The 27,589-nt window shown below is 42.7% G+C and overlaps 2 protein-coding genes across 2 annotated transcripts in view; both read left to right on the top strand.

Moving 5' to 3' along the window:
* The window catches only part of meis1a (Meis homeobox 1 a), a 36,809-nt gene extending 28,820 nt beyond the window's left edge, over nucleotides 1-7,989 (top strand). Inside the window, exons 10-13 of the mRNA XM_079278391.1 lie at nucleotides 2,877-2,935; nucleotides 4,958-5,047; nucleotides 5,736-5,844; nucleotides 7,259-7,989. Of these exons, the coding sequence (XP_079134517.1) occupies nucleotides 2,877-2,935; nucleotides 4,958-5,047; nucleotides 5,736-5,788 (202 nt within the window). The 3' untranslated portion in view covers nucleotides 5,789-5,844; nucleotides 7,259-7,989. The remainder of the gene's footprint in view (nucleotides 1-2,876; nucleotides 2,936-4,957; nucleotides 5,048-5,735; nucleotides 5,845-7,258) is intronic.
* A 13,230-nt stretch (nucleotides 7,990-21,219) lies between these two features.
* Nucleotides 21,220-25,785, top strand: etaa1a (ETAA1 activator of ATR kinase a). Its single transcript, XM_079278378.1, has 6 exons — nucleotides 21,220-21,481; nucleotides 22,030-22,161; nucleotides 22,408-22,490; nucleotides 22,676-22,788; nucleotides 23,079-24,508; nucleotides 24,820-25,785. The coding sequence occupies exons 1-6, from the start codon at nucleotides 21,352-21,354 to the stop codon at nucleotides 24,924-24,926; spliced, it is 1,995 nt and encodes a 664-aa protein (XP_079134504.1). The 5' UTR covers nucleotides 21,220-21,351; the 3' UTR covers nucleotides 24,927-25,785.
* Nucleotides 25,786-27,589: the final 1,804 nt, after the last annotated feature.

The raw sequence follows: 27,589 nt of genomic DNA, 5'->3' as shown, positions 1-27,589 counted from the left end.
TTCAAGAGTGTACTTAGAAGGGGACATGTATGAATGCATCGCTGCTGCAGCCCCCCTGACGCCTGAAGCCACGAGTGCAGTTCAAACCTTTCTACCGCGGGTTTAACCCGGTTAGGAAGCACTGTGCAAAGCCGCTGTGGTACCTGTGGAATAATACTTTAAACACAAGAGAAAGTGGACTGACATGTGATTAAATGGCTGCTTGTCCCATTGTAGTTTTCCATTGTACACCAACAGATGGCCGAGCTCCAGGAAGCAAAGTGGAACCAAATAAACCTGACTTAATACAATTCAGATTACAAATGAAACACTTTTAGCTACTAACCCGAATTTGTAGCTTACAGACCACCAGCTGAACAGGCAGTGGTGTATAAAGTACTCAAAAGCCATACTTGAGTAAAAGTAAAGATACCTTACTGGAAAACTACTCAAGTAAAAGTAAAAAGTCACCTATTATAATACTACTTGAGTAAAAGTCTTAAAGTATCTGATATTTATTGTACTTAAGTACAAAAGTACTTTAGTATCAAAAGTAATTTTCTGATATTAAATGTACATCATAAACTGAACATTAAATGAACATCATAACCTGTTCATTGAAAGTAAAAGTACAAGTAAATGCTGTTAATAAAAAAGCAAAGGGTCAGAATTGTGAGAATTATGAAGTTTATTCTTTGAAGTGCTGTGGCACCATGACCAAGGACATGGAGCTGTGTTGAACATAATTGGGTTGCTGTGATCCATCCAGGAACAACAATGTTCAACATAATATATTGTACATAAGTATACTTTTGCATCTACTATGAACTTATCATCATAATTCTCTGAAAAGCAATATGACACTATGAAGGAGTTGTAACAGTGCTTTTATAAGTATGCTCATTAGACTAGAGGATGTAGAGGACAAATGCATGATATTATGTTCAGCAAAACATATCCACTTGATGCATCAGGTCAGTGTTGTGAGAAAGGACACCTGCCTTGTGAACTCCTATGGGCCTGAACAGGCAAAGGTTTTGCTCAAGCTGAATCTGCAATTGGGCGACTGCTGCCATCATAACTCCATCTGATCATCCACAACATGACTCAAATATCAAAACATGATCAATACTAAAGTAACAACACAGTCATTACTTGAAACTGAAAAATGTCCTGTTCATCTTCAAAAGAAGTTGGTTTTCAAAATTGCGAGAATTCAGTCTCGCTCTTCTGGGGCTGAAGACTAGTCCTGCGATGCTAAATAGTCTTTCACAGGCCGCTGAGGCAGGTAGAGGTGTGTTCAGCGTCACAGACAGCTTGCACACAGCTGCGAAGAATTCCCCGAATGCTGCGCTCTCGCGGCTCCTGTCAATCCGTGTATACAGCTACAGCTAACGTTAGCCAACTAGTGCTGCACAACTGTCAACACTTCCTCAGCTCACTAACTCGCTAGCGATCCACTGGTGTTGGTCTTCGTCACACCGTCATTTGTTGCGGGAGTAGCAGGTGCTTCCATTTCTGCTTCCATCATGAAATCAGTCATCGTAGAGTGGAATTCTACTCATGTAGTCGCCCGCTAGCTTATAGCATGTAGCATCCTGGTCATCACTGGGAATCAAAACACCGCGGCTTTGATTAACCAATGATTTAACTTGCTGCTAGGACCACTGATTCACCAAACCTGCTGGCTTGCAGTCTGTGTTCCACCACAGTCCCCGACGCTGCTCTCATGATTCATTTTGTTTCTGAAGATAGATTTGATTTTGTAGCGAGTAACGAAGGTTTCAGGGGAAATGTATCGGAGTAAAAGTACCGGTTTTCTTTGCAAAATGTAGTGAAGTAAAAGTAAAAGTAAACAGAAATATAAGTAGTAAAGTAAAGTACAGATACCCAAAAAAACTACTTAAGTACAGTAACGAAGTATTTCTACTTCGTTACTATACACCACTGTGAACAGGAACATATTGTAGCTGTAAAACTTTGGTTTTGTTTAAATTAAAGTGTTGGCTAAAGGAAATCAAACTGCATTAGCGAACGAACTGGACCACAAACGGTACCAGAGGTTCAGCTGTTGATCTAAAATGTTGGTCAAGTTTCAAAATGACGTTCAGCAAACGGAAAACTAAACTGAAGCTGCTGAAATGAACCACAGGATATTAATTCCTGTTCGTTACTAACCTGAACTCTGCGTTTACTGAAACGAAACTCAATAAACTGACGAACTGGCCCACCAGACAGGAACAACATGTCAGCGTTTTAAACTCAAACTTTGGTTGTGTTTAAATGTTAGCTGCTAAAATGAAGCTGTTGGCCGACGGAAACCAAACTAGTTTAGCTGCTAAACCTTTGGTGTCCTTTGCTCCTTGGTGTTAATCATATCAGTACAAATTACTCAGTTATCTTGGAAAATGTAGTTGTTTTTTAGCAAAAACAAAGGCTTAAAAATATATATATAAATTAACAATACCAATTACTAATATTAAAAAAGTCCAGGTGAGATAATTCTGTTTTTCCGTGGCACATGAGCTATCATTTTTATTGAGTTTTTTGAAACTTGAACTGAAAGCAACTCGTTTTTCTGTGCTGATAGATCTGGAACAGAAGCTCAACGACATTAAAGATGTTCCATGTGGTTGTATGAAGCACTTTTCATCTCAATGAACGTATTTGTTTTCCGTCACGCTCAGAAAACAGAGAAATACGAGAGAAGCTTGTGATATTCTGTGTGCAGTGAGGCGTACGATGTCCCACAGTGAATCAGAGAGGATGCTGAGGTTCCTCTGCAGCTTCACAGACACCACATTGAACGACTGCTGCTCATCATTTATAAACTGTCTCTCCCTTCTCCTCCCTCCTTCTCCTCCCTCCTCCCGTTCCTCTCCTCTTCTGTTTCTCAGGTTCATCAACGCGAGGCGGCGGATCGTTCAGCCCATGATCGACCAGTCCAACAGAGCAGGCAAGTTCTATACTTGTTTCTATATTTACTCTCCGGTCCAGATCTGCATCCAGCTTCACATATCAACATCTAGACCTGATAGTGATAAGGTGTAATTTTGATGCTTTGCTTTGGATGATAAAATCTCATATTCGTTCCAACAATTGGGATCGATTAAATAATGAGAACCTGTTATTTCTCTCTATTTAAGTCTATGAGAAAATGACTCTACTTCTCTCTTGATTTACTCCCTCAGTAAACATTTAAACATGAGTTTATGTCTCAATCTCTAGTTTCAAGTCTTCTTCAACACAGCATGATGTTCATTTAGTACATTATGGTCCATTTAGAGTCAAGTAGACCATAAAGCAGGGTGTGCTTTAGGGCGGGGCTACCTTGTGATTGACAGATCGGCACCAGAGCCGTAAACAGCATCTTTACGTCGCTCCTCCTCAGTATTGTTCAGTGGTTTGCAGAAAAGCCAAAGATGGCGACGGCCAAACTCGAGGCTTCAAAACATCCGTCCACAAACCAACGGGTGACGTCACGATGACCACGTCCACTTCTTATGTTCAGCCTGTGGATGAGAACATGACGCAGTTGTCAGAAACCTGGATAAGACACGTCACAGCACTCTGGCTTCTGTTGGATGAATTCAAATACAAACATTGATGTTTATCCAAACTTGTGAAAGCAGAATTTGATGTCTTCATGTGCAAACCGGGACGCTCCAAACACCTGATCATAACTGGATCACTAATTGCATGTCAGCACACTCCTGCAGCCTGAATTTGAGCAGCAAGACGCACTAAAAGCCCTCACTGGTGAACTCCCCACCCCCCCCCCCAGCTCACTGTGTCTTTTGCTCTCTTGGCTCTGCGGTGTGTTAAAGCGAAACAGAGAAGCTTAAACTCCAGGATTGAATGGCCTCTAAACCCCAGCAGGATTAGCTCCGGACAAAGACGCTAATCGCTTTGACTGACCACTCCATTGAACATTTTAACCCGGGATTAAAACAAATAGGCGCCTGGCTAAAGCGGGGCTAAAGTACCGCTAGCCTTTTGGCCCCTAAGCTTTGTTAGCATTTACCCCGCAGCTGACTTCCACACAAAAGCGCCGATGCACTGCTGAATGAGGGCGACGAGAAACTGTTGAAGACCTGGATCCTGGGAATGTGACTGTGTAGATTGAAAAGAACGTCCCTCGCTTCCCCCGTTAGGATGAAACTTCATGGAGCTAATTCCCCCCGCGAGGATGAATCCGTTTCATGTGAACTCATCTCATCACTGATTAATGACCGTCTCCCGCCTCCTCTTCTCCTCCCTCCAAAGATCAGATGCAAGATGAAAAAGAGGAAAATAAACTGCAGCATAAACAACTTTAGAGAAAACAGAAGAGACTTTATTTCTGAAAGTTAATCCAAAACAAACATAAGACATGATGACCGACAGCACTATAAAGGGACAATCGGTAAAAACGGTTAAATCTGCAGCATTTGTTGTTGGTTTCTGTCGACTTATCTATTGGGTTCATTTCAACCAACACAAGACCAACAAACAACAACGTCTTAGTCCGTCTCTCAAGACTTTGACTTCCTGTCTGTGGCTCTCAGCTCCGAGCCCTTTTGTTCCTACTGAAGACGCAAATATTTAAAAACACGGATATATATCGGTTCTTTTTTTTTCAAGTCAGTCATTTCTTAAAACAGCTGGTCATTGTAGTTTCTAATCAAACAAACTGGAGGAAATAGAGCATTTGTTGGGGTCTATTTTCAGCGGCGGATTAATCCACATCATCGTTGTTCATCCTCTGGGGAGCAGGAATAGCCGCAGTTCACGTAAATGTGACCCGTTGTTGTTGAGATTTCTCCGTCTGTACCGACGTGTTTTAATCTCTCTCCGTGAAGGAGATAGTCATGTGATAGACGGCAGCTGTCAGGCCGTCCTTAGCCTCACAGTGTGAGTGTGAGAGTGATGTCATCACTGTGGGACAGCAGGCAGCAAGATAATTAAAATGATTAATCCCCCCCCCTCTTGTCCACAGTGGGCCATGCAGGACCGTACGGCCCAGATGGTCAGCCAATGGGAGGCTTCGTTATGGACGGGCAGACACACATGGGAATCAGACCACCTGGTAAACACACACACACACACACACACACACACCTCATGCCTCATGTTGTGGTGGACTGTTGAGATGCAGTTATAAACTGTGTGCATTTTAATATTTCTTTATTTCAAAGGTATTTAACTGAATTATTGAAATACTGCATTACATCAATATGAACAAAAAAAGAGTTTAAAGCTGCACTCGCAAATGGAAAAAGAAAAACCTTCTATTGATGTTGTTTTTACCATCGAAGAAAGTATTCAGATCATTTACTTCAGTGAAATGAGTAATACCACACGGTGAACACACTCCACTCCAAATGAAAGTCCTACATTCACCTTACTTAAGTAAAGGTATGTTCGTATTGTTGGCAAAATGTACTTAAAGTACAATATTTACCTCTGAGATGGAGTGCAGTAGAACTATAAAGTACTGTTAAAGGGAAATACGCAAGTAAAGTACAAATACCTTGTATTCTGCACTTGATTTGACAGTTGAAATGGTTTGACATTACTGTCGAAACTCTCTTTGGATCCAGATCTTCATGGTTCAACTGTGTGTGTGTGTGTGTGTGTGTGTGTGTGTGTGTGTGTGTGTGTGTGTGTGTGTGTGTGTGTGTGTGTGTGTGTGTGTGTGTGTGTGTGTGTGTGTGTGTGTGTGTGTGTGTGTGTGTGTGTGTGTGTGTGTGTGTGTGTCCGTGTGTGTCCTGCAGGTCCTCTAGGTGGTGTGGGGATGGGCGTGGAGGGTCAGTGGCACTACATGTAGCACCACCACCATCACGCTGCAGCCAGAGGACACGCCCAGTGTCCCGGGAAACCACCGTGAGTAACGCCAGTCAAGTGTTCATTTAAAGGCTCCAGGTCCCCCTCATCACAATTTGTATTTTTCCAGAATAATCTCAGCATCTGTCTCCGTCTCCGATACAATACAACGGATGTGGCTTGTGGTGCTCATAGCGTTTAAAAATGACATTAAAAATAAATTCCCCCTTTAACAGGATAGTCCACAGAACGCACCATGAGCTGCTTCATGGGAACTTTCTTCTGTCTGGTTTACGTCAAAACTCGCTTCCCTTCTCCTCCGACTCATAACTCTTTCCATTGACAGTGATACCTCTGATATCATGGCCGAAAGAATTCACGTTAAATATACTATTGTGATATTTCTACACGATTTTTGTTGATTGTGTGATTTTTGATTTTGATTTTAGACGTTCTATTGAAATGCAAACAAAGGAATCGAGTGTTTTTGTTCATTCGTGAGCTTCAAGTTTGTGTACAAAGTTCAAATCCACGTGTATTAAATGGAGAAAAACTGCAATACAGCATTTTGAATGTCGCCACAGACAATTATTGGACCCTTTAGTGGCAGTTCTGGAGCTTTCGATCGCATCACACGATGCTAATTAAAGCCATTTCCATCTGATTTAAAGGTCAATTAATCCTCTGAGATCCTCTCCGCATTCGCTCTAACGAACTGATCATTAGCGAGAGACGCAGAACTCTCTCATCTCTTTATTTGATTACACGGAGTCCAATTACTCCGTAAGCAGTTTTCATTATTAAGCTGGAGTTGAGGAGGGGGGGGGGGGGGCAGTGAAGGCAGCAAAGGGAGGAGAGATTAAGAGGATGTTAATGTGTAGAGAGGAAGTGTAGAGGAGTTAGAGATTGAGGGGGGGGGGGGGGTCCCTAAAATGTGGTCAGTCAGACGGCAACATCACTCAGACCGAAGACAATTAAAGAGTCTTCAGAAGAAGCCTTTCTTTCTTCCCTCTGCCACTATTGAGCTTATGGCTCCCGGGAAACAATACACCCGTCAGCTGGGATCCGATGCAACCATGCATGCAGCCGACACACACACACACACACACACGCGAGGAAATGACCACTCCACATCCATTGGGCCTTTTTCTCATTTGCTTCTTCTGGAAAATGATTCCAAACTGGATCCTAAGACTTTGACTCCCTTTGAACACATTTTAGTAGATTTCCCTCAGGATCCATGAAGCTCCATCTTCTCTTATTTTGTGACCACATTGCGGATCAATGTTTCTGTACCTGATCCAGGTGGGACCTGGACCTCACGGTGACTTACATCGATTCAGACGTTGCTATTTTCTCTCACCGAAAGATCCTATTTCTGATTTCCTTTTGCCGTCCAACACAAGTTTCTCCTCTTCATGTTCAGTTGTTTCCTTTTGAGTTGACTTCCTGTTGCCATCTGTTTTCTCTGCAGACCTCCTCGGCGGGCCTCGGAGCAGGACCCCGTCCTCCCCTCAGCCCCTCCCCTCTGGGTATCTACCTGGCCTGATAAGGAAAACGCCTGATGGCCGCCGGAGATGCCATGTGGTTTACAATCCAACACAAACACAAAGAGACCGCGGGGACAGATGGAGATCCTGGAAGGAATAATAAACAGCTGTGTTCCCTCAATGATGACACTTTGGGAGGATTTCTTTTTCTGGATTTGATCGTTTCCTGTGATGTCAGCAGCCCAGAGTGTCCTCCAGCAGATTTAAACCTTCTCTCTCCTCTCTGGACTACAACTACAGAAGCCTCAAGTGGACATTTTGACACCAGCAGAGCTTCCCTCCCCTCCTCTCCAGCAGTTGAACTCATATCGACGCGAAGCTGATGTCTGTATTTCTCGAGGCGTTCTTTTGAAACGCGGCAGCAAACCCTTCTCTCAAGAGGCCGACGCTCTTACAAGATGGACAGCAGCGGTCACATGACCGGCCGCTGTTTCCCGAGGACTCTCGGAGGACGAGAGACAAGTCGTGACAAGTGCTCTGCTGCCTGTTGTTTTTTTTGCATAATATACTGTTTTAAAGGAAAGGACTTGTACTGTTTCACGCTTCACACTGTGTGTGTTTGTCTTTTTTTCACAGACTTCTATCTTCCCTCGAGTCCCACAAACCCTTGAGTTCCAAAATAATAAAACAAAAGTGACGCAAATGTGTTCCTCGATTGGTGGAAGTATTGAGTTATTGACGGCCGGAGGCTCTCGTGGATTCTTACTTTTTACCCGGCAACATTTATTTGACAGCTGGAGTGACTGGAGACAAATATTTAATGTTAAAAACATAATCCAGTACCCTCTTCCAGCAACGCTTCATTTTACGGGTCTTTCACTTTTCTTCTCATTTTCTGTACATTTTCAAAATAATTACCCGGAAAGAAGCGACTATTTCCTGGAAAGAGTCGATTTATTTGATCTTTTAACAATAAGGGAAATGCGGAGATTGTGTGGTCGGTACTTTTTGGGAAACACTTGATCTTAACAAGCTAATATTCAGTTGAACACACAAACTAAAGTCGCTGGTAGACTTGTGCAGCCTCTTGAGCGTCAGAAGATGAAGTGAACCTTCACAGATCCAGAAAGAATAAGTTGTGCTTCATGGTTTTCAGGTTGGGATCGTGACCTTCCCAATCTTTGGTGGACACATTTTTAGATATTTTTGGCTGCTTATAAAAACCACCAAACACTTGTGCTCAACCTATAAACACTTAAACATAAAGCGTGACATCTTCACTGCTGTAACTCCTTCTTTCCTTTCTCTCTGTGTCCTTGTTTCTGTCCCTTCTTTAACCTTTAACCTTTTCCTTTGACCTGGACACTTATCAATAAATCTGACAACAGAGCTGAACTCTATCGTCACATTACAAAAGTACTGCGGATACTTGAGTATATTACGCTGCTGATCCTTGATTCCTTTCCTTCTTTAATGAACATGTATTCTTCCAGGGCTCAGGCGCGAGTAGAAAACTTTGAATCTATGAATATGAAACTATTCGTCACCATTTCATTTATTTTCCATTCCTGAGTGCCAACTCTGTTAAATTCACCTTAAATCAACACACTGGAGGAGCCGGTGGATTCTGTGAGTGGGGAGAAGGCCAAAAGACCTTCAGCAGGAACTGAGGGTGGGGGGGAAACTAAAATGACAACTTAAATTTCAGGTGTAATTTTTTGAGAGTCACTCTGGCTTGAAGAGGGAAACAGCAGCCGGCTCGCTCGGCCTTTTCTGGCACATTCGGCCTGAACGCAATCCCACAGAACAGTCTCTTCACACAGCGTACATGTGCAGACCTGAGGGAGCTTTTCTGGTCTTTAGTCCGGCAGAAGCCGCACATTCTGTTGCAACTCTTCCTCAGGAATTTGACTGAGGAGCAGGAGGAGGAGGAGGAGGAGGAGGAGGAGGAGAGAAAAAAAAGGCGATTTACGTAAATCTGCTCCAAACTCTTAAATGGAGAGATTAGTTCCCCCTCACGCTCCAGTTGGCCCCCTCAATGGATGTGCTCTCCCAATCCGCTGGGAGTTTCCTAGATACACCTCATTTCAAAGCTGTCGGCCACAAAAGAGATCATTTGTCTTCCTCTTAAAATCAATTACTAATTTGGAGCAGGGAGTTGAGGAGAGTGCGGGCATTCAGCCGGCTGCAGGAAACAGAACTTCTGTTGAGTTTAACGGTATTTTTTGAACTGGAGGTTATTTCTGAAGCAGAAAACAACACGCGTGTCCTCGGTGCTGCTCTTGTGCCTCTGAGCTGACTGACAGGCGGCAGCTTCAACTCCCATGTTTCACTGCCCTCTTTAGGGGACTGTGGAAACTGCCTTCATCTCCATTTCATTTTTTATTTTATTTAAAAGCTAAACGTGCGATTAGCTAGGCAGCTTGAGAAAGAATAAAAAATGTAAAAGATGAGTCGTCATGTTGAGTTGAAGACGGTCTCTGGAGACGGGGACGATAAACAGGAACATGATAATGTGAGAAAGTTTGTAAACTGATGTGATTTCCCACAAATCACTCTGGCAGTGAACTGCAGGCAGGTCATTTATTACAGTTATTTATATTCGATAAACACATAAGACATGGGAAAAGGTCGTTTACTGAGAATATTTTGATACATTTTCAGCCTTCAGTGTCTGTCTAATGGGGTCAAAGGTCACGTTTTGCCTACTGATAATAAAATAAACCGATTTAGTATCAAGGCCGTAAGTGACTGACTGACACATTGACTAACATGAAGCAGCGGTAGTCTGTAGCGAAGTACATTTACTGCACTAAAGCACAAACCTCCGGTACTTTTCACAACTCTTTCTACTCCTTTACCTCTCGGAGGGAAGTTACAATTATTTGATACCTTCACTTACTTTACAGGTGAAGATTTTTCCACCTAAACATAGAAAAATGTACAAGTGCATCTGAAATGATTTTGGTTCATCGAGAAAACTTTTATTTTGACGATTTAGGTCATTTTTCCTTGTAAAACATTTCATGGTTCCAGCTTCTCCTATGTGAAGATTTGCTGTTTTTCCCTTTTTAATCATGTTAGAAAATGCTCATGTCTTATTAATAATGTTGCGATTTAGACAAAACAAACATTGTGAAGTTGTCACTTTGAGCTCTGAGTTATTGTGACGCATTTCTCGCTTTTTTCACTGTTTTCACTGTTTTCACGAACCAAATCATCGATTAATGGAGAAAATAATCGGATTAATCCGTCATGAAAATAATCATTTGTTAATATTTCAAAATGAGCTCCACCTCAACCAACTGCAACAATACGAGGAGTGATAATAATCCAATGCATAATAACATAACTGTCACAGGGACATTTTAATACTTTGTTCCTGGTTGTATGCATACTTTTACTTATTAAGTAACATCTTCAATGCAGGACTTTTACTTTTTACAGTGTGGTATCAGTACTTTTACTTTAGTGTCTGAATACTTCCTCCGCTGTAAAGTCACCGTTTACTTTCATGTGAATGTCTGAAATCTGAGTGTTGACGTAGAGTCTGTAAAGTTCCCTCAACAGAACAAAGTGTCTCATTTCTGCCAACAATCCAATGCGTCGAGTCTTTCATGTCGCTATCGGTTGAGCAACAGCAGACTTCTGAGTGTATTTGGTCGGTGAGTCGAACGCACGAGTCCTTCTAACAGAACGTTGTAAATATAAATGCATAGTAAGGATGAGTTGTGCAAAGTGTGAAGATGTTTACGTGTTTATTCTGAAGCCACTGATGACGCTGTGACGTGGAGCCACACACAGCGTATTGCCGTCATATTCCAGAACAGCACTCTGCATGGTCCCATGTTGCATGAGTGCTTTTACTGTTGATACTTTAGCTTCCAACACGTCTGTAAATAGAGTATTTTTATAATGTGGCATTGCTACTTTACCTGAAAACATCTCAGTCCTTCCTCCGCCACAGTTCACAGGCTAAAGTAGAACGTGATGAGGAAACTCAGCTTTGTCTGTTAAACTGGTGGAGTTCTCCTTTAACTTCGTCATCCAAAAGTCAAAAGTCCAGTGGATGATTTTGTGAAACAGCCACCGACATTTTCGACTCTCTGGATTCAATTAAATCTTGACTGTCGAATCATCGAAAAAAGAATCTGCAGCCAGTGTGAAGACGCGTCCTGGCTGCAGAGTCCCTGGGAAACCCCTGATATTTCATCTTGAACAGTGCGAGTTGTGCGAAGGGGAGTCAGTCAGTTTCTCCGTATGGGTGTTTGTAATCTGTGCGTCTGTGTGTGTGTTCTCTCAGCAGGAAAGAATGCAGCAGAGACGTTCAGATGGAGATGAATTGGTCCCGAGGAGCTCCTGCGGGCTCTGGTGCCCAGGAGACGACCCTCTCTGGCTGCAGGCAGCGAGCCCACAGAGGTAACCAGGTTCATCTAAACAAACGCCTAATGTGGACTCCAGTCACAAACGTTGGGTCGAGCAGACCCCGGAAATTCCGAGGAGACATTAATCCGCCTCCTCCAGGTCTGGACCTGTGACCTGTCGGTCCATCAATAGTCTGCTTTAAAACAACAGGCGCCATGAGCTCACCGGCCTCCTCCTGGAACCCTCTCTGTTCGTCCTCCAGCTCCGTGGGATCCGGGGGAGCTGAACACAAGTTGGATAATTTATTGCCTTTAATTAAATGCTTACTTCAGGAGGGATTAAATGTGTTTCCCCATGTGCGGGGCAAAAGGGGGACGGTATTCAGTGTCGGACAGAGGATCCAGAGACTCTGGGAGGGGAGGATCATGGTTACCTTGCGGGAGGAAGTGGAGGAGGTAAGGTGGGGGAGACGAGGGTGGGGGAGGAAGGGAGGGAAGGGTCAGTTTACCTCGACGGGAGACTTCGACCTGGTGGACGGGAAGTCGACCTCGTTCATGAACATGCAGGTCATTTAAAGACTCAGGGCCTGTTGTCTTCAGGTTATTACCGGTAGTAGTATTAGGGGTTGTAGTAGTAGTAGTAGTAGTCGTAGTATTTTGTTGTTCCCCGGTTCCTCATGTAGATATTTTCCATATTATCATAAAACTGTAATATGGTCTAAAAACTGATTTAAAAAGAAACTCGTTACATAAAAAGCTGAATGAGAATAAATATATAAAACTAATACAATAAAAATAAAATAGCATAAAGAAATAAAATTAAGGATATAAAAAAAAAGAAAATTACTTGAATAAATTAAATAAAAATGTAAACGCCAGAAATTTTATATGCTCTAGATTTTTTCAGTTTTCATACAAAGAATAGAAGTTAAAAATACAGACATATGAAAGGTGAACACAATCAGCTGTTCCGGAGCTTTCGGTCCTATTAACAGATCTTCATTGGCGGATGGAGTTTTCTACCGTCATCGCCTACAATCTCATGACGACTGAGCAAAGCTGTGGACGGACGTGTGGTGGACCAAAAAATACAGAATCAGAGAAAATATAAAGGAAGATTATTGATGATTCCAGATGTGCTGATGTTGAATGTTTGTGATGAACTGAAGGATGAAATGTTCCTTTATGTGTTGATAAAATCCTCCTACTTCTTCAGATGAATAAACTCTTTAAAGAGACTCTTGGATCAGCTGGAAGATGCTTCAGAACAAAGCTGGAAACAGGTTGTTTGTTCTTTCTAGAGATACGAGGTTCTCACAGGACAGAGACGCTACGAACATGAAGATCGTATAGAATATGAAGCACTGATGAAGATTAAACTAGACAACAGGATATAAAGGAGATACAATTCAACATACCGGTACGCATTAATGCAGCAGTGATATTAATCCAGAAGCATCAGATATAATAGTCAAACACTAATGGGAACATTTTACTGCACAATACTTTTACTTTTCATACTTTAAATAATCTGCTGATAATACTTACCTACTTACCTTAAGTAAGTTAAGTGTTTTCAGTGTGGTATTAGTACTTTTAATGAAGTAAAGGATCGGAATATTTCCTCCAAATTGAAATCCGTTTTGTCAGAGCAAAACGTAAAGAGGCAGTCGGACATCAAGCTGATCGAAGGTCTCAGTGAAAGCACAGTTTGAAAGTCTTCATCCATTTCACCGACGATTCTTCATGGCCTCCTGACGGCAGGTCGGAGGTCAGATTCATTTCTCCCGCTCAGAGGACGGACCAATGACTCACAGCGACATGTACTCTGCGGCTGTGAGGAAAGTGTGTATCAATCAGGCTAATGAGAGCGTTCGCCTGCAGCAGCAGCTCACACACTCACCGTCAGATTCACTTCAATTAGCTTAGCTCGTTAGTGGGAGGGAGGGGGCGTGGCCTAAACTGATTTCATTTTTCAACAAACACCAAATCCGACGTCAAGACGCCAAGCTGAGGAAGTGTGAGGCCTTCTGAGCGGTAATCAGTGGTGGAAGAAGTATTACGATCCTTTACTGATGTAAAAGTACTGCATTCAAAACCGTACTTTAAAAAGTAAAAGTATGTTTTCAGCTTTGTGACGATGCATTCTCCAGCTCCCCCAAGAGGCTTGTTAGGTAGTTTATTCAGCTTGAGAAGAAATTTCCTCGACACATAAAGAAACTCTTGAGTTTGTTCCAAACAGTCAACACATCTGGAGATACGCAGATGAAGAATTATAATCTGGACCAGCACTTCAATGACGAAATGTCCTCATATGACGGTTTGAACCCAGAGAGGGTTTTGTGTGTTTGTGTGTTTTTGGGGGTGGAGGAGGTTGGACGTGACCTTGGTTGATGACATCATGTTAGCAGTGTGTGTGTGTGTGTGTGTGTGGATGAAGGGGGGGTTGGTGTTTTCAGTAACCCTTCCTCTGTGCGTGACGATCCATCACGGCAGCAGAGCGTGGAGCAACAGGAGCTCACATAAACACCGTGACTGCTGTGATTTTTTACTTATTTTTTTCAGATGTGTGCAGTTGCTTTTATTCAACGCAGAGCTCCAGTTGAGGCTGTTATTGGGTTATTTTCAGGATCAAAATTCTTCTCTGTTCAATAAGCAGCGGTGGAATGTAACTAAGAACATTTACTCAAATGCTGCACCAAATCACACATTTGAGGTACTTGTACTTTACTTGGGTATTTCTTTTCATGGCACTTTGTACTTCTACTCCGTCTGACAGCTTTAGTTACTTTACAGATTCAAAATATATGAAAAAACACAAGTACAGCTGACATTATTAGTCCATTGGTTTATGAGTTGACTGACTAAATTGGCAACTTTTTTGATGGCGTAAGTCATTTTCCATGTAAACTGTACTGTTTACCTCGTTAAGAATGTAATAAGTATTTAAGTATTGTACTTGTGTACAAATTTGAGGCATTTGTTTTTTCTTTTCATGCCAATTTCTATTTCTTCTTCACCACATTTATGACTGTTGTTATAAATTACAGTGTACAGCTCAAACAATTTGTATATTCAGCAATTTTTCGATCGGAAGAAAATAAAACAAGTAGTTCGTCATGTAAAAATATTTAGTGGTTTCAGCTTCACAAATGGGAAGATTTTCCATTTTTCCTTTCAACATCTTTTAACAATCATGTTTCAGTAATAAAAGTGCTGCTGCCTCCGATCGTTGAGCTGAACTGGACTTTTCTTAAGATGACAAAATGTCAGACTGTTCCTTTAAACTACAAAAGGTGCAAATACTTATAATTCAACCTGTGAGTGCAGATAAACTTCATTTAAACCAAGCTGAGAATGACCCTTTCAATAAACTGTCCTTTATCTGTCTTCAGAGTCCAAGAAGTTCATGTCCATGAATGTTTTACTTCCCCCCCGTGGCCTCACATATTCTCCCTCCCACCTCGTCAACTTTTACACGAGTCTGTCTGTAAAACGTGCAGCCGAAGAAAGATCCGGCGACAGAAATCTCCCTGAATCGGTTTGAACGTCTCGACTCGGGTCCAGACTGAAGCCCGTTATGGAGAAGGCGGAGTAGCGGCAGGGTTTCATTCTCCCAGCAGTCCAGTAAAGCTCGTCCATAAATCCAAACAACGCTCGCTGTTTGGAGCGGCGAAGGGGAGTTCTCTGTACTCCAGGGAACGAAGGGGAGAGTGAGACCAGGGCTGTTATACAGACGTTCAACATTTTGGCTTGAAGCAGACCGAAGCTGACACATAGCATTGTCATCGGGCGAAGAGTGAAGTTGTTTGGAGGATTGGTTTCATTGCTCTGTATGTTCGGATTCTCAGAAAAGCTGTTTGTCAGCGGCCCGGCCTGCCGACAGCTCACACTGCTGCAGCCACAGTCTGCAAGTGAAAAGCATTCCTGTGGGTGTCTTTCAGATGTTGGAAAGAAAACAGAGCAGCTTGATAAAATGTTCAAACGCAATTGGCTCCAAAAAATACGTATGTATTCTGCTTGCAAGATCCTTTGTGTCCTCTTCTTCGTCGTTTCATCAGATGTGCCTCTTGTTCCGTCTGATCTCGGAGCCCATTAGAGAGCCGTGATTCAACCGTAGAGAGGTGGACTCCACCACTAACAACAGTTAAATGTGTTGAAAAAGTGGTTTCACGTCGTAAACATCTGGAGGATTATAACTTTATTCTCAGAGGTGGCAGATTTAGAGACTCGTATGCTTCATATTGGAGGGCAGTGATTGATTTTGAGGCCTGCAATGTGTTCTCATAACACGTTTCAATTTCCCGCTCTCGTCACATGCAGACTGTCTTTTCAAAATAAACTTTCGTCTTTACAGGAAACAAATTGGTTAAAATGAGGCAGCAAAACTACTTGGTTATATTCAGGAAAAGATCGTCGTTTGGGTTAAAATAACGACGGAAGTGCAAAAGTTATGTGCGAAATAAATCGGCGGTCTTCTGATGTGAAAAGGTCGGCGCTTGATGGACCCATCCAGCTCTGTGTGTGGTTTGTTCATGATTACTTTGACAACATAATTCCCCGGGATGTCTATGAATTACGACCCATTATTTGGATGAGAACAGCCTGTTCGGCGGGAGGAGCTTGTTTCTTTAGGTGTATCCTGTTTTCTCATCAGCAATCTGCCCCTTTTGCTGTGACCTCACAACACGAATGAACCCATGAAAACTTAAAAACGTTCCCCTGCTCCCACTCGTTGTACTCCTCTCAGAAACAAAGAGCTGAGACACCATCTGACATAAATTACGATGTGCCAGTCGGTGGCAATAAATGCAGCGTTGAGCTCGGCCCAAACGCACACGCAGGCCTGCGCGCTGAAGCGGGCACTTTGTGGGCGACGTCTCGGGCGCCTCTCAGATGGATGTGACGGAGCCACTTATCGTGGAGTTTATAGGCCGGTAATGAAACAGTAACCGGAGTCGTTTGCGCGCATTAAAGTGGGTGTTGAAGTGGAAATGTGCAGGGAGGCTCGTGGAGCATTAGACTTGAAGTGCGGCGAGCTGTAAACCGTGTACTCTGGACTCTCGACGGGAATTCTTTTTGAAGCTTGCGATAGAGGAAATGTTGCCCATCTCCGTCTGTTCACCGGCTGCAGCTCAAAGGGAAGACACTGGATGCATGACGTCATGTCTGCCTGACTTTACTTCAGTCTGCAGCCCTCAGAACTCAGCCACATCTGCACTGTTTTAGACACCACATCTTTTCCATATCTTTATGCTCTGGTGTCGTTTTTATTAACTCAATTTAAGGAAAAATATACGTTTAAATGCCACAAAGCAGATATTTTTTCCAGCACATTCAAAGGAAACTAGTCTGATACGAAGGTTTCCACTGAATTGTCTTATTCTCAGCTAAATCGTTCCCATTGTGTGTCTGTCAGGAACAAAAGGCTGAAACACATCGAGTTTCTTGGAGGCTGAAAAAAACAAAATCTTTCCAGAGAGAAAGAAAAACAAACAGCTTCCCAGAGTCAATCAGCTTAATGAAGGTAATTAGGTTGGTGTTCTTCATGAGCCTGGAAGAGCTGTTTTACTACTGTAGAGATATAAACAGTGGTGGAAGAAGTATTCAGATCCTTTACTCAAATAGAAGTACTACTCCCAAACTGTTAAAATACTCTAGAAGTCCTCCGAGGCCGCAGAGGTAGGGTTCCTCGGCCCCGGAGGAAGGGCCCTCCTTGTCCGCACAGGGAACCTGCCGGGTATTCATGGCAAAAATGGCAGAAATAGGAGCTTGGTCCCCTCCAACCAATGACGCCACTCCTCCAGGGCCAGCTTCACTGCTTCTCTTTTACCAATGTCAGGGATGGAGCTTTTGGTCAGTGGCCGAGCGCTGAGACAGGACACCCCCAACCCCTATGTCGCAATATAAACAATCTATTTTCTGCCAAAGTTAGAACAGTTTTGTTTGTTTGAACATTACAGATTTCTTTACTCGCTTTTTCATTCATGCACCAATCAGGATTTAGCAACATCTGACTCGGTATCTGATAATGGTTGATCGGTTGTTTGGTCACTGTCAATTAAATCTGATCAAGTCACACCCACACGGTTGTTTTTTTAGACTAAATGTTGTTTGTTTATGTTTTTATTTTGATGGTTGCTTATTTAGTCGTGACTATTTCTTGTTATATAAAAATACTAAATCGATGAAGCCAAATTTTCGGATGTTTTACCATTTCACAGAGTATTTGGAGTATTCAGACCTCGTCCTGTAGCTGCACTCTGACTTAAACAGGTTTGATTTCAGCAGTTTACAGATGAGGGTTTGCAACCCGGAGGCTCTCTGGCACTTCTAAGCAGACAGTGATAGATTGGTGAGATTAGAGAGCAGCATATCTGACACATGCTCTCTGATCCGCCGGCCTGAAAGCGCTCAGTCCTTTTTCTTCGGCGTCCCGGATCAGATTTCAAAGACGGACAATGTCTGCTGGGGAAAAAACAGTCATTTAGCCGCTGCCACTGTAATGTAAAAACCAGGTAGCTGCCTCTGTCCTTCCTGACAGCTCTGCCACGGATTCCTCTCTCAGTGCATCAACCCTGTTTTCTTTAGAGCAGCAGGATATTCTATTCGGACGCACGGGCCATGAAATATGGTGCGTATCTGTGTTTGGCTGCGAGCCAGGCAGAGGGTCGCCGTGTCGGCCCAGCGATGAATCGCTCAGATTTCACCTCAGTCCACACAGTTGGCGAGTTGGAAACAGGGCTGCACTCTTTTGGAAGGCAGTAAATGGTGGCCGGGTTGTCTATGAATGTTCATGTTTACAGGGCGGTTTCAGAGGCGGTCTAATGTTGGGTTCCCAATTCCCCCTCATCTTATGTACGGGTGTGATTCACAATGATAGATGTTGTAGAATGTTTTCTTTTAGTAGTCTCAGTTTAAACGTTTCACAGTTGGACTCGGTCCTGATTGGCTCCTCGCTGTGAAATCCCACCAGGTCACTTTGGGTCAACCGTCAGGAACTCAATCATGTACTGGATGTGAAGAAAAACAACAGAAGCAGCAGGACAATTTAAAGCATCAACGTATCTGATGAATATAAACACGTTTGCATTATATGAGGGGAAAGTGCAAAATAGTATTTCTTTGAGCTAAATATTGAAAAACATACTTGGATTTATTTGAGTTTGGTTAGTTGTATTGAGTTTATAAGAATAGATAATAGTAATACTAATTATAGTAATAATAAATGATTAGGTTAAATCTTTTCTCACAAAAGTCACATCTGTCTGTGAATGAATATCCTCTCCATCAGTTTCTGTTTGTATTCGCTGAGCTGAGTTGCTGGCTGGAAGCTCTACTTCTCTGTCCTCGTCCCTTTGGCTTTGAAGCTGGGAAGACTGAGGCTCATAACTATTCCTGAACTTTACTTTATTGTAACTCACTTTGTCACATATTTTATTTTGCAAGTTGAAGTGATTTGAACGTTTGCTGAGGACTTCAAGTAAAAACCACAGTCTAAAACCATTTGGCCTCTAGGTTACTACTCTCCCATTACCTCATCAGCTAAACTAAGCTAAGCTAAGCTACAGCACTATTACATCCCTCAAATCACCAGTGTGGGGCTGACCCTGAGCTAACTTCATCACATGTTCCATTTAGTTGAACCTGTGCTCAACAGAGTCAGACTCCATTCCAAACCACAGTTAAACTAAGCTAACATTAGCCACATGCTAACTGACACAATTCACCAAAAGAGTGACACCAGCATTTCACCGAAAGAAAATGGAAAGTACAAAAAACATACAATGAAAAAAAGGGCCTCACTAAAAACACATTGTTAAAACATTTGTTTAAAGGCACAGTTTCTGAACTCAGACTGTGCATTTCTCCATGAAAAGATGTGAACATCTCACTTTTGAGACAGTGATTGTTGTGGCAAGTGAGATTGTTGTGGCGAGAAGAGACAACGAATTGAAGTTGCAACAAGCGGGAAGTGTTTTAATAAGTTCAAGCCAACATTCAACAAGTTTAGCAAATCGAAACAAATCCAATGTATTACTTCACCTCCCTTTAAGTCAGCTTCCACCAATCAGACCAGTGGGTTGAACTACAAACAGAGCACCCTGGTCTCTTCACTCTGTCATGCTCTCATGACTTTCTTTGGGTCAAGATAACCTTTTGGCGGAACGCACAATTCATGTACGGGAAATGTTTGGACACAAATAGGAGTGATAGATTACAATTTGTCTGGCGTGTCTTAATCTCTTCCGAAGAATGGTTTTATGAAACAAATGTGTTCAGTTCAATCCTAAGTTATATGATGATTTTCTTCAACATGATTTAAGGATTCAATGATCATTTATTGTCATCCTGCAACACAGGGATGCTCAACAATATGCAGTTGCGGCCGGTGTGCAAGGCAAGAAAAAAATGAACTTCAAAAATTGCATCAGCAGTACTACTTTTCATAATAAGGGCCCTTTAAAATGGAATTGAAGAACATTTGTGGACTTCAGCTGCCTCCACTAATCATACCTCAGTGAGTCACTTTGCATGTGTTTTTTTTTGTGTGTGTCTTTTTTTCCAAGTGGCATTCATCTCATTTTGAAGTGAGCTTGTTTTCAGCAGCAGCATCAGTGCGCTCACATCACAGTGTGTATATACTGTCGGCCCGCGCTAATCCCTCCTTTGGGGGAAACGTTGGAGGAAGAGGAGAGCTGCTGCTGACAGCTTCACAAACAACTCCCGCTGTCGCCTGCTGCACGGACCCGGCCTGCAGCTGCACTCTGAACACACACTTACAACTGATGTCGAATGTCTTTCTGAGATTTACTGCTGCGCTGACGCTCTCATGTTTAGTCATGATGATCGTAATGGATCTTTAGACAAAACCCTCTTCTGATTTTAGGCCTGTTCATAAATATATATTCCTGCTACGCACACAGCTGTGTCAGATCAAGGCAATTTTATTGATACAACCCAAAAATCCAAGTAAGTACAATTTTGAGGTACTTTACTTTGCATATTCTGCTACTTTATACTTCTTCTCCACAACATTTTAGAGGCAAATATTGTACTTGAGAGTATTAGCATCAAAATATACTTAAAGTATCAAAGTAAAAGTACCTACCAGGCAGAAAAGCACATTTCAGATTTATGCAAGATATGATTTGAGCCTTTGTTTCACATTTATTCTCATTACTTTATATACATCTGTTTAGTTTAACCTATAATTATATCCAGGATGTAAAAGTCGATTTATATTTTATATTAATAATCTCAATCTGCAAAGTAATTTAAATAATCAAGTAAATGCAGTAGAGTTGAAGTATAAAATGGAAATATTCATGTAAAGTAGGCCTCAAGCACCTTGAATGTGTACTTAAGTAGCTTATAGCACATGTACTTAGTTACATTACACCACTGATATTGATTAATTTGTTATTTCATTCATTGATACAACTGTTTTAACAACTTTTTAATGTTAAAAATAAACCACGGCTAGACTACTGGTTTAGACGCAATTCTGTGTGCGGAATATCCGAGCAGCTTGTTTGCTCGTGAACGCACCCTCGAAAGGAACCCTGGGAAATACAAGATGGCGGGACGTTCAAAAACACTGCCGACTGGCCGAATTTACAACCAAATAAACTGTAAATAAACAAAGCACAACTCCGCGTTGTAAACCGCAAGGAAGTGGACCGACACACACCGGTACCGGCCGGTAAACCATGAACCGGAGCTGCAGGACGGTTGACGCTCCGATCGGTCCGACGGGCTCCCCGCTGCACACGGGCCCATCAAAACCAAACCGACTGAGGAGAAGCTTCAGGCAGACTGAGGATGTGGACTCTCCAACGGGTAAAGGCCCGACGACGTCCCGCCGGACTACACGGAAATATTCCGCTTTTTTTTGGGGTTTATTGTACATGCGAGAGATAACTTGCGTCACACAACATGACTAAATGCATTGTTTACAAAGCAACGGTTTCAGTATTCAATTCGGCTGATAACCAGATTCACCACAGTTACAGTCATGACTGTAAAAGATGAACTAATAAATGATTTGCCTCTTTATTTCCGTGTCACGTGACATTGGAAAGCCGTGTGAAATAAAGTGTAGCGCTGAATTCATACATTTTTATTCGTTTAAACATAATAACATGAAACGTAGGTACAACAAGTTGGTTAGTCAGACAAAAAACGTCTTCCATGCTAACACAACTATATTCAATTTCCAGACTTTTTAATTTCCGGTGTCCTACTGAAGTGTCCTTGAGCAAGACACCGAATCCTTACCGACCTCTCTGAGTGCATAAATACTCTCGAACGGAAGTCAAATACACTGAGCAGCCAATATTGTTGTTTGTTCATCTGAATCCGTTATTCGTATTTTTCTTCTCCTGCAGAATTTAAGTCCCCGACCAGGATCCCCAGATCCAGAGCCGGTGGTGGTTTCAGTGTTGAATCTCCAAACAACGACAGTGACTTTCAGCAGGACATCATCTGGGACGCCACCTCGCCTTCACCCAACAGACACGGTAAACCTCGAGCCTTTACGATGGTGATGTGGATATTTAACGGGTTGCTCTCCAGAAAGTTGAATGAAGTTCATGTGTTGCAGTTAATCTATTCACCATCATTTTGATTTACTTTCTGCAGTCCTTTAGGAAAATGCAAACATTTGATGTTTCCAACCACAATTTCGGAATAATTACTGTTGGTTTGTTTTTTGGATATAAATAGCTGTATCTAGAGCTGCCTGGTGACTCTGTATGTCTTTGCAGGAAAAAGAGGCAAGAATCAGAGAGAATCAGAGCCTCCTGGAGTTGTGGACATCTCAGAAATAGTTAGCAGGATCGCTCCAAAGGTCAGTAACACTGCTGGTGGGATTAAATATATATATATATATATATATATATATATATATATATATATATTTATTTATATTAGAACATTTCTATTCTTGGACATGCTTTGTAAAGGGTTAATAGTGTCTTCACTGTTCATGACCTGTGTTTATTTACAGTGTGTTGTTTGTTGTGTCTCTGAAAGCACGGCAGGCCGACGGTTGCGGAGCCGACTTTACAGCAGTGGATCGGAGACAGCGCCACCATTCCCTGCACGCCCGAAGTTCGAGTTCCCAGACCCAAGAAGAAATCCCCGCGGTAGGTTCAGAAGAGGCAACGGTTACCAATCTGTTTCCTCTTGGCCGGAACGAAGCTTCATCCTCATCTTCATCCTCTCATTAGAAGCCTACAGGCTTAACTTCACACTGTGGCTTCACTGAGTGTGTTTACATGGGCATTGGTATCCTGGTCGTGATCGGGTTTCTAGAGTATTTACTCATATTTACTGTTTTACTGCGGTTAGCAGCCAACAGCGCAAACAACGGTAACAGTGCTGAAGAACATCTCTCCGTGTCATCCCAGTAAACCGATGGTTCTGTTCTCCACAGGCCAAACGGAGTGGACGACCTGCTGAAGCTCGCCAAACAGTTCGACTTCAACATGTTTCGTCAGGATGAAGAAGACGTGGAGAACCTGCACCGGCAGAGTCTGGAGCTCCTGTCGGAGGACATCTTGGATTTGGAGAACGATGATCAAAACAACGATTCACCGTCTCTTCCCGTGAATTGTCAACCGGCTGTGAAGGCGGACGAGCAGCTCCCCCTGGATCAATATATGGAGGACGATTTGGATTTCCTGTTTGACGGACCGACCCAACATTTAAGCGGAAATCTGAGTCAGGTTGCGTCAGCTCTGCCGTCACAAGTTAAACCTGCTCCCAAAGAGGCTTCTGGGAAACCGCCCGCTTCCTCACACGGTCCCACTTCTGGTGTCTCCGCGACGACCGCTAAAGTCCCTTCAGCAAAAGACGAGTTTGAGGACGACTGGGAAAACGATGACTTGCTGAACGACTCGTTAGTGTTGGAGATGACACAGAATCCACAGAAGTTCACCGCTCCGCAGCACTGTTCAACCCAGAAAGCACCCAGTCAAATACACAATCACAGGGTAAGTCCAGCAGACGTAGTCCAGTCTGTTTCTAAAGGGGAAAAGGACAACATGAGACAAAGAACGACGTTCAAACTGGAATCTAATCCTAGTTTTTCTTTCAAAAGAATCCAGACACACTCAGAAACAGCAGTTAGAGACTCTCAGCAGAGCAGGTTTCCTTCTGGTCACAGTGTGTCAGTCGAGGCGGGATCTCGGCGTACCGGGCAAACATCAAACCCGGCGAAGTCCGATCCACAGAAACCACAGATTCATCAAAGGTCTTCTGTCGCCAAATACAACGCGACCGCATCGAACACATCGGCGTCAAAAAACGGCCAAAGCTTTCCAGTGAAACCTGCGACGGCGTCGTCCCGCGGCGAGGCGCCTGCTGTCTCCGAGGACCCGTCCTCGCTCTTCTCGTCTGACCCGGTTTGGGACGACCTGGCCGACGACGACCTGCTGTGTGAAATGTGCGAAGACGTGGAGAACCGGCTCCACGACGCGGAGAATGTGTCCGCCAAGCAGACTCCCCCCGGGGGTCACATGTCAAACCAGAGAGCTTCTTCGCCGCTGTCCAACAGGAACCGACTGCCGGCCGGTCGGCAGACTTTCGACCCCAAAAAACAAACGGCCGCAAGTCTTCCCTGTGCTTCAGGAAGACGGGCTGGCAGTTCGTCGACCGGCAGTTCCGTCTCTAACATCGCTGCAGGCGTACAGATGACGGATGCTTTCAGATACACACAAACGAAAAACACTTCCGGCTCCACGAACGGCTCCACGTGGACGCGGGGGAGCAGCCGGGTCCAGTCGGCACCGCGGGGAAACCCCGGCAAAGACCAGTTCACCTTCAGGAAGCCAGACAAGCCGGTTTCTACAGTGACCAGCAAAGGTAAGAGCCCGTTCCAGTAGTCTGTACTGTCACAGCAGCACAGATAACAGAGACGTTTCTACCATAAATAACATCTGTCGGCACTGTTGCCATTGTTTGCACTGTTAGCGCTTTTAGTCGCCATGTTGAGAGCCGTGTGGAGGCAACAGGTACGCTCGGAGTGCTGTATTGATCGTCCTAAAGGGAACCGGCTCCACCTTTTTTTTTAACCCCCTTTTCATTTGTCGTCTTTTAGATATTGTTTTAATTGTCTTTGTGAACAACCCTCAAAAGTTGCTCATCCAGTCGTGTTTGTTTGTGTTTTTCTGCAGTTGTGGGTTCGTGTTCAGCAGCAGAGATCGAGCAGAAGAAGCAGCAGGCGATGGAGAGAAGACGACAGCGACTGCAGGCCGCCCAACACCTCCGAGCTCCCACCTGATGGAGTGAACCGGCCTTGTGTCGCCTCACCTCACCTGTCTCACCTCACCTGTCTCACCTCACCTGTCTCACCTGCCTGGAGAGTAAAACAGACTAATCTGCTGGCGGAGCGCCACCTGTTCAGCGCTGTTGTTAGCTGTTAGCTCTGTTTGTTAGCAGAATACATTTCTGATGACTTTGTCAGATGTTTATCCAACTTTTCTCATATATATAAATATATAAAGATCATACTATACACGTGCTGTAATTTGATGTTTATGTCGTATTTCTAATATCTTTTTTAAAGTGGGATTAGGTGTGTGTGTGTGTGTTGACAAGTACAGCGTTGCAGTCAGGACCTACTTAGCCTAGCTTAGCATAAAGACTGTGAGCGGAGGGAAACAGCTAGCATGGCTAAAATTCAAAAATACATCTAGCAACGCCTCAAAAACTCACTGAGGCAAGGCTAGCAGTTTCCCCCTGCTTCCATTCGTTAAGCTAAGCTAGGCTAACCACGTCCTGAGTCCAGGTCTGTACTCACTCAACGCAGACACAAGATTGGTGTCGAAACTCATGGAAAGAAAAGCAGTTAAGTTGAACTTTTTCCTTTTTAAGGACCGATTCTATTACAGTTTGGGGGGTAATTTGTACTGCGGAGATGGATAACAGTTTAATTCCTGCTAGCACAGGCTAACCACATGCCGAACGGCTCATGTAAGACATTCTTATTGTCAAATAAATTTCTCTTTTTTTTTGATCATGAACACGAGGAGTCACTTTTCTAACCCGTCTGTTTTTCGAGTTTATTCACTTCATTTTCTGTGAAGCACTTTAACTGTTTGGAAAGTGTTTCCCCAATAAAAGTGTAATTGTTGATTTCATCTTTGGTTGTGGTGTTTTTTATTATTAGTCATGTGAGAGGCACCGTGAAGAGCCTCAGATCAGTTTGGTTCAGGTCAGACCCTTTTTATTATTATGCTGCATTCACGTCCTCTTCACCGACCCGTCTGTCCATTTCCAGAGAGAACCGACCAGTCTGTCGCGTAAATGATTCAATTAACAGATAGTATTTGTTTGTATTTTCACCACCTGCAAATGTGAAAGTAATCAATGACGGTGCTGTCAGACAGCAAAATAAAATAGAAAATAAATACAGTTTCAGTACAGTTACTGTGCAATAACTTGCCCCACATTTGATCAGTATTGGAAGAGGTCGTGCACTTAAGTAAAAGTACTATGATGTACTCTGTTACAAGTAAAAGTCCTGCATTTAAAATCCTACTCAAGTGAAAGTACAGAGTATCAAAAGTAGTACGCCCCTAGTGTTGTATTTTACATTCCTATTGTACTTCAGTGTTGTATTTTATATTACTATTGTACTTTAATGTTGTATTTTATATTACTATTGTACTTCAGTGTTGTATTTTACATTACTATTGTACTTTAGTGTTGTATTTTATATTACTATTGTACTTTAATGTTGTATTTTACATTACTATTGTACTTTAGTGTTGTATTTTATATTACTATTGTACTTTAATGTTGTATTTTACATTACTATTGTACTTTAGTGTTGTATTTTATATTACTATTGTACTTCAGTGTTGTATTTTACATTACTATTGTACTTCAGTGTTGTATTTTACATTACTATTGTACTTTAGTGTTGTATTTTACATTCCTATTGTACTTCAGTGTTGTATTTTACATTACTATTGTACTTTAGTGTTGTATTTTACATTCCTATTGTACTTCAGTGTTGTATTTTACATTACTATTGTACTTTAGTGTTGTATTTTACATTACTATTGTACTTCAGTGTTGTATTTTACATTCCTATTGTACTTCAGTGTTGTATTTTACATTGCTATTGTACTTCAGTGTTGTATTTTACATTGCTATTGTACTTTAGTGTTGTATTTTACATTACCATTGTACTTTAATGTTGTATTTTACATTACCATTGTACTTTAATGTTGTATTTCATGGAGGTGAAGCTAATTTGACAACAATGGATCATTTTATGATCTCAACATGAACTTTGAACGCTGACCTGCGGTCAGGTGGTCCGGTCGGGCTCGGCTGGCAGCTGTCTGATGGAGCAGATACACCGTCCCGCGAGGTAAACCGAGCCTCGTTATCAGCAGACAGGTGTGTAACTGTAGTCCCGCGCGCTGCCGGAAAATCACAGGCGCACACATGTAATCTGCCTCTCGGTTTAATCACGCTGCCTTTGTCCCAAACGCATCCTCCAGGATTCACTTTACTCCATTTGTAAAGGAAGTTTCTCTGAAGTTTCTCTTTGCCAAGTAGTATTTTCTTTTTAATTACAACAGCAGCCCGTTTCAGTGACATCAGCTCTGACAGACTGAAAGGTTTCAATCAGATTCCAGACAAACAGCAACAAAACAGCTCGTTTAGACTTCAGAGATCCTCTGTGATGAATCCAAATCATGTTTAATAACTTAATAACCTGCATCGTCATGCTGTTAACATCGGTTAATTGTCACCGTGGGTCATCGCTGCAACACAAAGCTAGTTGAGCAAGTTGAAATCTAACTTTGCGCCAAATCGTCTTTTCACCTGATTGATGTGGTTGACAATGCTGGCGGAAGAATACATCGTGTACTTCATTAAAAGTACAAATACCATTGTAAAAATACTCTGTTACAGGTCCTGCATTGA

This window comes from Melanostigma gelatinosum (assembly GCF_949748355.1).
Source record: "Melanostigma gelatinosum genome assembly, chromosome: 11".
NCBI lineage: Eukaryota > Metazoa > Chordata > Actinopteri > Perciformes > Zoarcidae > Melanostigma > Melanostigma gelatinosum.
Note: the sequence above shows the minus strand (reverse complement) of the source record. Positions and strands in the feature narration are given on the sequence as shown.